We start from the raw sequence: 12,612 nt of genomic DNA, 5'->3' as shown, positions 1-12,612 counted from the left end.
CCAGAAAGGGAACTAGCCTGAGGTATCAGGTATGCCCAGATGGGCTCCCAGGACAGAGGATAGGAATAGGGGAGGGGGAGGGAGAGAGAGGGAGAGAGGGAGAGGGAGGGAGGGAGGGAGGGAGGGAGGGAGGGAGGGAGGGAGACTAGAAGAATCCCACCCCCTGGATACCAGCATGGGGGAATCTTACAACAAAGCTACAAATCTATGCCTAAACACTATGGCTCAGTTCTCAGTCTACTTTTAGCTAAAAGTATCTGCTTTGGGAAATTCATCCAGAGAAAACTCTCTGCTTGCCTAGAGTGCTCTCAGTTAGGAAGTCCAGCCCCTCACTTGATGATGCTCTTTTGTTGCTCTCCCCATTGGGCGACCCCAGATGTGTCCACAAGGTGCTTGTGAGTACCTGATCTGATGACACTTTGCTGTCTATGTGCAGCTCTGATCTGTTCTTTCACTTCTGCCTGCTACATAGTCAAACATTCACTCACAGGTCATAGGTGGCTGTCACAGGTCATTCTCTGTATAGAACAGTGGCACACCACTATAATGCTAGCACCTAGTAAATTGATGCAAAGGACCTTGAGTTGGAGCTTGGGCTACAAAAGAAACGAGGTGTACTAAAACCTATGAAAGTCAAATTTGAGAGACTATACTCTAGAATCCTTATCTAGTACCAATGAGGAGGGGGAATGAACAGATGTTAAAACAAAAACAAAACAAAAAACAACAACAACAAAAAAACCCTGCTACTTTCTCTACTGTACATGTCCTTTCTGATGGTTTTTACTAGCTGTATTTTAATGCTGACAAATTGGATGTCTCTAAACACGAGGCCCAAACTCAAATAGTTAATGTTTCCAATTTTAAGCCTAAACGTTTAAGGGGGATGTTAATGGTGTTTCCTATGGCTAAGTTCTATGCTACCCTTTATCTTCCTCATGGGCCCTCTGTGTTAGTGGAAGTAACTCTTATTATAAGTTATCTAGGGTTTGTCCACTGAAAAGGTGTTGCTCAGCTACCTACTTACCGCCTTAGGAGCCACATATCCGCCAGGTGCCATGCCTATCCCAGTGGAAAGCTCAAACAGGTCATTCAGACCACTGCTGACCACAGCAGGAGTAGGTGAAGGAGCGAAGGTCGCAGGCACTGATGACGGGATGAAGGACTGTCCTACCTTTGGGGAAAAAACAGACAGAGATGAGAAAGAATACATTAGTTGTCCTTAAAATGTTACTTTGTTTTAACAGCATTGGTAAACCAGTTAGAAAACACTGCAGTTACAGGATTTGCGAGAGACAAATCAGCATAATGTCTCGGTGGCTTTCTTCCACCACTGATAAACGTACACGTGCTTTAGAGGCTTTGTCAAGGCACAGGTAGGATGCAAGAACACAGTGATCCAGGATTTTGTCTGGTTTGTTTCCAATTTTAGCTTCCATGATTCTGTGCAAAAGGCCTACAGGTACCCTAACAAAAGAGGAGCTTGTGTCTATAGAACAAGGGAGAAGCATCCAACTTAAATAGTTCCACTTCCACTTGGGTTTGGCCAAGTCTTACTTCTCATTTGGGCATTAGTATCTAGTAGGAAGTTCTAATGAGGGAACTGATATTCACACTTCGTAGAAACTCATCTATGAGAAAAGTGTCTTTGTGCACCCAGCAAACTCTCTCAAGGTCTTTCTGGTCACCAGGGCATAAAAGCATTCTGTAGTCAAGACTGGAGGTTCCATTTCCTTCAGCTCTTTGATGTCAGAAACACAAAGATCTACAGGCAGCTCAGCATCATTCCCTAAAGATGTCCCTAGACCACATGTGGTATGTGACCCCAAGATTGCAAGGAACCCTGCACTCTCTACCCTCACACACTGCTACCAAGCTTGTGGCGTGCAGTGCTGGAGAGCAGCGGTGGCTCTGACAACGCGTGTGAAGGAAAGCATCAAACAGGGCAGAGCTTCCCATGGTGAAAAAAACAGATGGCACTTACTGCCGGACTTCCTCCAATGCCCCCGCCAAGGTCACTGCCAAGCTGAAAGAGAGAAAGAAGAGAGAGGAGAGAGAGGTAGAGTTCATTTAGCTAAGTACTAGATGCCCATATAGATTCTGTAATTGTTCTACCAAGTCATTGGAAACACATGCCATTTGACTTGTCTCCCAAAGCCTAAGGGCTTCTAAATTGCCAAGAAACATGTCCTGGGGAACTGAGCAGTGGGAGTGAAAGGGTGGGAGAGTTTTGCAAAAAGTTGGAAAACAGAGCTGGCACATCATAGCGATGTTTCAGATCCTGTTTGTCTACCCAATTCATTGGCACAAAGCCAAATAAGAGTCTGACAATCTTATTGTATTTGACTAAAAATCAGTTAAGTGTTTGTATACTCTATGAAGCGCTGTGCCCAGGCAGCAGCATTTTTCCTTTACAAAGAAATTTAAGGCAGGAGGAAAAAGCAAAGGAAGACTAAAAATCCTTTAGCCTACCAGACCTGCTGCCTTACTCAAGTGATGGGAACCAAACCAATATTGAGTGGCAACTTCTAGCTTCAAAAATTACCAGTTCAGTGGAGAATACTCCTTGGGGAAACCAGCTAGTACAGAGAGGTGGCATGCATGCTCCACACCTCCCACAGTCGCTGCCTCTGAAGAGCAATGCGGTGATTTATTTAGGGCTCAAGTCATTTAAAGGAGGCAAAGAAGAGCATCCGACTGTTAAGGTGTCAGGAAAGCAATTCCACAGGTTCTTACTAAGTCTTGTTTCTCCCCTCGGGGCCTGATAACAGACACAATTCACCCTGAAGGAAGTCTTGTTTTCCAAGACAAGACCAACGAAGAAAAACTGGAGCTGTTTAGCTTTAGGTGGTCATACCCCCCTCCTCCCCCACATACATATTCACACACTCTAATGGTACTATTTACAAAGGCAGGATTTCTTGGTGGGGTGATGTCTGCAGTCAGCCCTGTATTTGTGTCCTCCCTAGCTCTCACCATATCTACAGTATCTGTGAGTCACCAAATGGTTTGTTCTAAAAACATACTAAACATCTAAATGTTTTTCAATAATTTTGTTTAGTGGTAATAATTTAGATATCATGTTGGGATAGTAGTAAAAACAAGGTTATACTGTATCTTTATTATTTGGGAATAGTGACTTATGAACTAATAGTAATATATAAATATTACAAAACCCTAAATTCAATCTATACTCAGAAATAGTGAGGCCTTATGCCAAAATTCTATTTCCTTTAAGTTAGAAAATTAATCCTAGCAGGTGCTTTAACCAAGCCAACATTTCTAGAATGTGGTTCTCAAAGACCACTTAATCATGTCACTGGATGTAGCCAAATAGTTATCCAAATCAAAAGGTCACTGCAGCCAAGAGGGTGAGTAATTAAAAAGGTGGTAAAGTCAGCAGAAGAGACGCTGCACATCCCCTCTTCCTGGATAGAATGATACACATCATGGCATTTTTGTATTCAGACAAACAAATACAAATATGTAACATTTCCTGCATGTGAGACACAAAAAGAAGCCAAGCAACAAAGGGACCACAGATTAATCAAGGCAGGCTTTACAAGCTCCCATGAGATAGAAAGAATAATGCAAACCCATATAGACAACAAAGAATAAAAGGAAACTCTGGAGGAACAACCTCCCTCTACACAGAGGATAATGAAGTGAAGATTCAAAGGCAGGGTAAATTAAAAAAAAAGAAAAGGTGCAGGGTCCTTTCTCAACAGCATCCACGAGGGCCGGAAACACGGTTAAAGCATGACCAGGAGGGAGTGCATCAGTTAGACTGAGCCACGGGCAAATACTTGTTTTGTTTTTAAAAGTTGAACAACAGCAAAAAGCTTACAAAGACAATTTAACTTGCAAACATCTTTTCATTTTCCTCTTAACAAGAATCTGGTGTTTTCTGAGACTAATATTCAAACTTTTAAATAGTACTAGTAACTACTTTAGTTATATGCCAGTAACCATGATTACTTTCTACCTAGGTACCAAACGGAACCATCCATCTGTGTGCACGTGAGCTTTACAAGCTGCTACTGCCACCCTCATCCTCAGAGTCAACGATTTACCTTTCTGAGGTATCTTCTGGGCATTTTGAAATAGTTCTTCCACTTCACTACTTCTAATGTACATACAGCCAGAGTTGAAAAACCACAGCAGAGAATAATTTGGAACCAAAGAAGATTCTTATGTTAAAAATGACTTCAGAATTCGAGGAGAAACCCTTTCTAATGAAGAAAGGAAAACCAAATACAATCCCCTGGCGGGGCGGGGTGTGTGTGCCTGCAAAACATCTCATTCATCCTAAGTGTGTGACTTCCTATTAGGCTTACCTCTACATTCCTGAACAAGCCCCTCCTCTGGCCAGGTTTGAAACCCAAGCTTGAAAGATAGACTTCTTTTTTTTTTTTTTTTTTTTTTTTTTAAATCAAATTGGTTGGCATATGCTTAGAAGAAAAACATTTAAAAAGTAACAGTTTTACTAAATATTCAATAAAAAGCACCAAGAAGAGGTAGCTATTGGTGATATTTAAAGGAAGTAACGCCTACTGTGGCTTGGATTGAAACGTCACTTTTAGGTTCCTATGTTTGAGTCCTTAGCTGGTGGTGTTGTCCTGCTGTCTGCTTCCTGATCTATCAAGATGGAGGGGCCTCTACCAAATACTCCAGCTGCCATGAACAAAACAGGGATTGTATATATCACAGTGATGCGAGAATTCACAGGAAACTTAGTTGTAGTTCTTGTTTTGAGACAGGGTTTCAGGGTCCCTGGCTGGCCTGGAACTCACTATGTAGACCAGGCTGGCCTCGAATTATAGAGATCTGCTTGCCTCTGCCTCTGCCTCTGCCTCCCAAGTGTTGGCAAGGTGTGCACCACCATGCCTAGATCATTTTAATTCCCTTCCCCCCCTTAGATTTTTATTCTCATTTCTTGATTATGAGACTATCAGCTGGAAAATGTCTAAACACAATCTTTCCCCATGCTACTGATCAATTTTATTTGAAACCAAAGAAACAATATTGGGGGTTGTAGAGATGGCTCAGTGGTTAAGAAGTGGGTGTTCTTCCAGAGAACAAGGGTTCAATTCCCAGCACCCACATGGTGGCTCACAATTGTCTATAACTCCAGTCCCAGGGGGATCCATCACCTCTTTTAGGTATGAATGTGAGGCATAGACATACATGCAGGCAAATGCCCATGCACATAAAATTAAGTAAATTAAAATATATGTTAAAAAAAGAAAAGAAAAACAATCCTGATGCTCCTTTTTTATATTACCAACAATTTAGAATCAAGAACATGTAATTCAGCTAGAATCTGACAAACATAAGACCCAAAGGATATGAGACACAGAAGAATAAAGGTTAACTTAACTGTGCTATGGCCCGAGTAAAGGAAAAGAATAAAGCTAATGTTTCCCAGGTAGCAAAACTAGACTGCAGCTTATTCAGGTTTTATTTTGAATCTTTCCTCTTGACTACAGAAGATTTCAAGGGAGATGATTCTCCTCTTTGACAATATGTAAATGTTGGTGAGAGGCAATGAGGTTTAGCTATCCACCATTCTGACAAATGTAATGCAGCAGATAACCAAGAAAAATACCTAGAAAAGTCATTAGTCTTAACGAGACATCTCAAGTTCAACTGCTGGTATGAGGTTTATCTAGTAGAGAGTATTCTGAGAGCCCATATTTATCAGGATCCTATACTAAATCAACCACATTAGGGCTTATACAATTCAGGCTTCTGTCTGTTGTCCAGTGAGCTATGGAAGGCAGGAGTGAAACACTCGTGTCCTCCTCTTAGGTGTCTAATCCGTCAGTGTCACATGTCACTCCCTACCATCGCAGGACTGCCTTACTGAGCTTCATGTTTCCTCAGGAAGAAAAGAATGCCAACTACAGGACAACTAAGTCAGAATACAAGAAGGAGGAAGGAGGGGGGGGTCAATTTGGGGGCATGTGGGGGGTAGCTTTTGTTTTGAGACAGGGCTTTGCTATATATCTTAGGGTGGTCTTGAACTGATAATCCTTTTGCCTTAGTCTCCCATATCCTGGGACTATAGGCATGAGCCAACATGCATGGCTATGGAGTATTCCAAATGCTGAAAACTGAGGATTTTTCTAAAGGTATTTAGCTGATACTCCCAATGAGGAGTGTAATTCCCTATTCCAATCTAAATCACAGGATTCACTGTCATTAAATGGTACTTAGAATAGAACTTAACATTTGTCTACCATCAAAGAGTGGTCATTCCACCATGACTAAAGTAATGTTTAACCAGAGCACTGGGATTAACACTGGACTACACAGAGATAGGTCATTGCAGAACTAATCTAGGAACTGGGCAGAAAGTAGTGGGTCCATGGTGACCACTATAATTTATGAGCTGAAAAGATTTAGGCACATTACATGAACTCTGCAGCAGAACCAGGCAAAGCCAAAAGTCTGAGCCACAAGTAAGCTCCAGATGAGCTCCAGATAGTGAAGGGAAATGTCAGCTCAGCATGAATGGCCTCATACTATAAAAGACTGACACACAGAGAGAACTGAAGAGAGAAATTCTATTAAAGAACAAATCTACTCAACTCTAAGGGAAAAGAAAAGCATAACAAAAGAATATTCTTCTCTCTGCCTCTGCTACTCTCTTAACTCCCCTCCCCATGCCCTAAATAAACTCTATTCTATGCTAGAAAAGAAAGAATATTAACAGAGATGGCCACTGACTTAAAGGAAAAAATTCTACACAGTATTAGTGACTGGTCTAGGCTGGGCCCCTTTTGTGGCCAGTCCAAAGTACACATGCCTGCTTCTAAAACTGGAGCTGTCCAGGTACCTGAAGGTATTTTCTTAATCACAGGAGCAGACCGTAAGCTCAACATTTCTACACTTGTCTAGACCCTTACCTCGTCTATGTAATGCTTTCTAGAAATCATCAAAGGGAAGTGACTCTAAGGAACGCACCAACCCACAGTTTGCCAATAGCTCTGTTCCTCAAAGCCATCCTCATCACAAGGTGAAAATATGGTTTCCAGCTGCTGGGTAGAGAATATGCGTGTTCAAAGCTATGCAAAGAAGTATCATTAAACACAACCAGTAAATAAACAAGGAGATTCTGTATCCATAATAAGCCAAGACACAAACTGATAGCTGAGAACACATTGACTCATCACAGCTCCTTGGAAGAGAAAGCAGGGAGCTTTACTGCATCCTGATGAGGAGTTCACAAGTTCCCTCAAAGCCCACTATAGATAGGACCCACAAGTCAGAGACAGAAGCCGTACATGGGATATGGTAAGTTCACACGAGAAACTGCATTCTGCCCCATTGCTCTTCACAGCAGCACTGCCTCTCTACATGGAATTCACCACCTTTCCCTCCACTAGAGGAGAAGCCTGTAAGAACTGGCTTGCTCACAACTTTATTCTTAGTACTTGGAATAAAGCCTGATATATGGTAGCCATTCAATATGTATTTATTAAAGGAACCAGTGTTCTAGTGACCATGGAAGTACATCTAATGGCAATAGTTCTTAGGAGTCAATTTTGCAATGAATCGTTTTAGTGGAGAAAATAATCACCAAAATGATGGAAGCCAATGAGCTATCTACTACCTGGCCTAGAACCACTGCCAACATTAATACTATCAGCACATATGAAAGAGCCAAGTAAAATGAACTCTCCAGGCCAAACACTTTGCTAGAAAGGTACTACCTGCATGCTTTGGTTTGTATTTGTTTTGAGACAGAATGTTGATATGTGGATGCAGATGGCCATTTACTGTCTATCATAGCCTGCCCTAGTCTCAAAGCAAAGGCCCTCCTACTTCAGCCTCATCGAGCTTACACACCCAGCATCTGTATGATTTTGGTATAGAAGAGTGCCTGCATGTCATTTAGCTGCTTGGAAGGCACCTATACTTTACCATGAACCAATGCCAAGCAGATGAAAAGGTGGGATTTTGTCAGTCCACCTAAAAGAGTGTAAGAGGAGCAATCTTAATTCCTTTCCTGTAAGATGACCTTAGCCATTTTTTATTTTCACAAATGAATATAGTTTTCCCATTCTCCAATGCTTATGCACCTCTTAATAACACATTAGCCTAGACACACATGTCCACAGAACACAAGAGGTGCAGCATAGAGATATCCCAGAGAAATCAGATCTCTCAAACAGTCACACAATCTACATTGTGCTCTAGCATGTCAGTTTGTTCTGGACTTTCATTAATCACCATGAAGCAAGACTGACACCGTAAGATGAGAAATCAGCCATGTCACTCATGTCCTCTGTAGTCCAAAGGACATCAACCAAAGTAAGACTGGATTCTACTCTGGAACACAAATTTTGAATCATGTAATTGAATATATGATCATGTAAGTTTTAGAAACAATAAAAGTTCTCTGAACACTTGATGACCAACAATGAAATCAAAACCAAACATGTAATGAATCTATGTTATAACATGTGACTCACTAAAGTTCTGGTTCTGAAGAAGCAACCCCTGCGCTTCACACCGCTCCTTCATAGCACCTGGACTGCTTCCTGCTCCTGCCCAGCCAGGAAGGCTCCTGAGATCACTCGGCTCAGACTGAGTATGACTGTTTGCTATGAACGCCACAGAGGTTCCTGCTCCTATCGAAACATCACAGCTTAATTATGCAAAATAAAAACTTTTAACATTTTCCCACCTGGTTCTTTACTACAAAAATATCAAATTAATGTGTTAGAATGTCTGATTTTTAAAAATTGCTGTGGTGAGTTGCTGTGCTGAGTTTATTTAAAAAAAAAATCACTAAATGAATTTGGCTTGGAATTAAGCTAGAATTTCCAACATGGAGTAGCCCTCCCCCCAAACACACTTCTGCCATTTTTGTACTATGTATGTATGAGAAAACAACATTCTGAGCATTAACAGCTATAAAATGTAAGTAATTATCAATTCCGAAAAACAGTAAAGCTGAAGTATCAAGTATTCTACCAAGAGTATCATTTTATGCAAAAATAAACAATATCCATCTAATTATCATGCGAATTTGCTTTGATCATTAAGAAACGGTGAAATCTGAGCTAGAGAGGTGCAAGCAGTTAAGAATATTTGTTGTACTTTGAGAGGATTCAGGTTTGGATCCCAGCATTTGTATGTATGCTTATAACCATCTATATCTTAGGGGATCCAGAGCCCTCTTCTGGCCTCTGCAGGTATGTACAACACTGCACTTACATTCATGCAAGCAAACCATACATGTAACACATAAAAATAAATAAATCATTTTATTTATTTATTTGGGGGGGTAGTGTTCGAGACAGGGTTTCTCTGTATAGTCTGACTTGCTGTCAGGAAATGGTTGATTTTTATACTTATTTCACATGAATATATATTGAGGGTTGCATAAAAATTTATTGGGTGGAAGGGGATCCTGAGAGGAAAACATTTAAACTCTATTCTAGAAAATGGTCATTACAAACAAACAGAGGAATCACAAGATGGTGATAAACTGTGAGGATTAAAAACTGTACAAGTCCTAGCACAAGGGTTAACAGTAAAAAATTGGTAAATTTTTTCTAAATTGCCTGCTATAGTTTGGGTAAGTGTTTGCAAACAGTCGGCGTGTTAAAGGTCTGGTCCAGACAAAGGTTGTGGTGGCGTGGGAAGCAGCAGAAGCTCAAGGGGAATCATCCTGGCCACGACGAAAGGGTCCCTGTGACCCTCCTCACGCTTTACTTCCCAGGCACGAAGAGAGTGGACTTGGTCCACCATGAACTCTTGCTGCATACTGTGCCACCTCACCCTAAGTGTTGTCTATGCAGTCCCAAACTGGCTCCAGAGTCCTACAGGATTCCTGGAGAGGGGCTTGTTTTCAGTCTACACTGGAATCTTGAAGAAGTAGGACTCAATACCAACAGAATGGATGAACATGGCAGCAAGTGTGAGGGCAAGCAGACGAAAAGCGGAATTTCTTTGCTTTCCCTCCATCTTCTTTGTTTCTTTAACTGGGCTAGCACCAGATAGTGTGGGCCAGAGGTGGGGTGGGTTTACTTCCTGCCTCAAGTAATCAGATTAAGAACACCTACGGCAGCTTGGATTTTAGGGAATTCCAGATTAGTCAAGTTAACAATCAAGATTAGTCATCCAAAGACCCCAAGGCAATAGAACTAAGTATTCATGCTCTAAGGCCACCCAAACTAGGAGCCAAGATAAACCCTTTCTCTTCACAGGTTGAGTATCTTGGGGTTTGCTCACAGTGATAAAGGTGACTGGCAAAATGAGGCCAGCCCTTAACTAAACCTCTGCATTGACAAAGGCCTTCACACTGAAAAAATGAATGGGCAAAATGGGACAAAAACTTAACAAAGATTTCTCCACATAATAAACTTAAAATTCAGCTCTTAAGTCACTGCAAAAGAGAAATGACAAAACTGGAATTCATGTGGAATTTCCTGTGGGCTAAGCACTCAAAACATGAATAAAGTAGCACATGACAAACAAAGCACAAGGTAAAGAACTGCAGGGAACAGCGTGGGAGGCTTTGAAAAGCACACACTAGGACTTACAAAAATGCAGCTTCTCCTAGATGCTGCTCTGACTCCAACTGGGAACAGAATATTTCTTTAGTATATAGTCCTTCCTCTGCATAAAGGATACTTGGAATAATATTTTCTTTATAATTTTTGGTATTCAACAGCACCATTTACACGGAAGAACACACAGCATCTTAGAGGGAACAAAACACCAATTTAGCCAAGGCTTCTGTTGACAGATTAAAAGTCAAGGCAACAAATAACTGATATTCAATGGTTACTCCCACAGTCAACCTCTTGAATACACACTATAACACACAGGCCAGAGTTTCACACAGGGCCCTCAGGTCATCTCCTATATTACATGAAACCAGAAGGATATGCACTGTGAGAAAAATCACACCTAGTCCAGAACAGGCAGTTTTATAAACTGATTATGAATGCCATCAACATGGATTCTAATTCAAAGAAATGAGACGTGCAGGTAACTCCTATGTAAGCCTACTCTAGACTGAATGCACCAGGCTTTGCCTGTTGAACAGATGAACCACTTAGTTACATTTCACTTGAATTCTCCAAAAGCTGACAGTTGAGTTTACAGTAACAGAAGCAAGACACTATCTGTAGAGTACAAGCAAAAGGAGAAGATTGCTGAAGGGCAACAAAAATAGAAGCGGCAGTGAGACTACAGGAACAGCTAGGGAGTCATTTAGATTCAAGTTTTGCACTAAAAAGGCATTCCGTGTCTAAACTGCCCCCTTAAAAGAAAACAGCCCAAGCTTCAGGAGCATGTGCGGTGCTTCTCCGTATCACAGCAACAGATTCTCAATCACTCTCATCAATGGAAAAAGGGCTTTATTCAGGTGTGATTAGTAAATTAATTAGTCTTTCCTAATGTGCCAGCTCTCGGAAAAGGTCACTGAATTGCAAAATTTCTCAAGTGTGGAGATGAAAGAAGGTAAAAAAGGGCAAACTGGAGGACCAGAAGGATCTAAAAAAAGAAGCCTGAAAATACCTAGTAGAGGATATAAACTTTCCAAAAAAAACCCCGAGCCAATAAAGCTGGGCATGCGGGTGCACAGCTGCGAGCCCAGCCTGCTGGGGGCTGAGGACAAACAGGATACAGTGAGATCTTGACTAAAAAGGTAAGCAACCCCAAATAAACAATATGAAAACTCAGTTGTTTCAGTCTCCAGTATCTGTGTATTTGAGCAAAGTTAACTTCTAGCCAAGAGAGAGTGAATCTCTTAAAATCCCAATGGAAGCCAGGAGCTGGTGGCGCTCCCTTTTGATCCCAGCTAGCACCTCTCATGAGTTTGAGGCCAGCCTGGTCTACAGAGTGAGATCCAGGACAGTTGCTATATAGAGAAACCCTGTCTCAAAAAACCAACCAACAGACCAACCAAACAACTAAACCACTCAAAAAAAAAACAAAAACAAACAAAAAAACAAACAATAAAAAAACCCAAAAAATCACAATGAAAAGAAAAAAACAAAGGTGAACTCAGAGATGTCTAGTTTTAAAAACTGATTTTATATTTACTTTATTAGTGTGCATTAGTGTGCAGAGATCAAAGGACAACCTTGAGGAGTTGTTCTCTCCTTTCACCTTGGACTCTAGGGACTGAACTCAGGTCTTCACTTGCCCAAGATGTCTGTCCCTGTAAGATGTGTCAAATTGACTTGTCAGAAAACTTTTTTTTTTTTTTTTTTTTTTGGAAGAAGTCACTGCTTGGCATATGAGATCAGCTACCCAATTCCATTTTGGAATTTTGTTTGGCTCAATGTTCTCAATCCTAAAATAGCTTGGACAACTTAAAAACAAAACAAAGCAAACAAACATAAAAACAGAGTATTTGGGGGCCAGGCTTGGTGGTGCACGCCTTTAATCCCAGAGAGGCAGGCGGATGTCTGAGTTCAAAGCCAGCTGGTTCTATACAGTGAGGTTCTACACAGTGAGTTCCCAAGCCAGGGAGACCCTGTCTCAAAAAAGATCCTACTTTGCAGACATTTTGTTTAATTGCTCTTCTTACTATATATAAATAGTACTGCTAGTAATTTTAGATGGCACTAAGGCTAATTATGC

The 12,612-nt window shown here is 41.2% G+C and overlaps 1 protein-coding gene across 4 annotated transcripts in view; it reads right to left on the bottom strand.

The window, feature by feature from the left end:
• The window catches only part of Ap2b1 (adaptor-related protein complex 2, beta 1 subunit), a 106,317-nt gene that overhangs the window by 38,215 nt on the left and 55,490 nt on the right, over window positions 1-12,612 (bottom strand). For 3 of the 4 annotated variants that reach the window (XM_006534258.4, XM_017314772.2, NM_001035854.2), the window contains exons 15-16: window positions 1,985-2,026; window positions 1,028-1,174 (exon numbers count right to left, since the gene is read on the bottom strand). In XM_006534258.4, coding sequence (XP_006534321.1) covers window positions 1,028-1,174; window positions 1,985-2,026 — 189 coding nt within the window. The remainder of the gene's footprint in view (window positions 1-1,027; window positions 1,175-1,984; window positions 2,027-12,612) is intronic. The other variant, NM_027915.3, reaches the window with a different exon arrangement.

This window comes from Mus musculus, chromosome 11 (assembly GCF_000001635.26).
Source record: "Mus musculus strain C57BL/6J chromosome 11, GRCm38.p6 C57BL/6J".
Lineage (NCBI taxonomy): Eukaryota > Metazoa > Chordata > Mammalia > Rodentia > Muridae > Mus > Mus musculus.
Note: the sequence above shows the minus strand (reverse complement) of the source record. Positions and strands in the feature narration are given on the sequence as shown.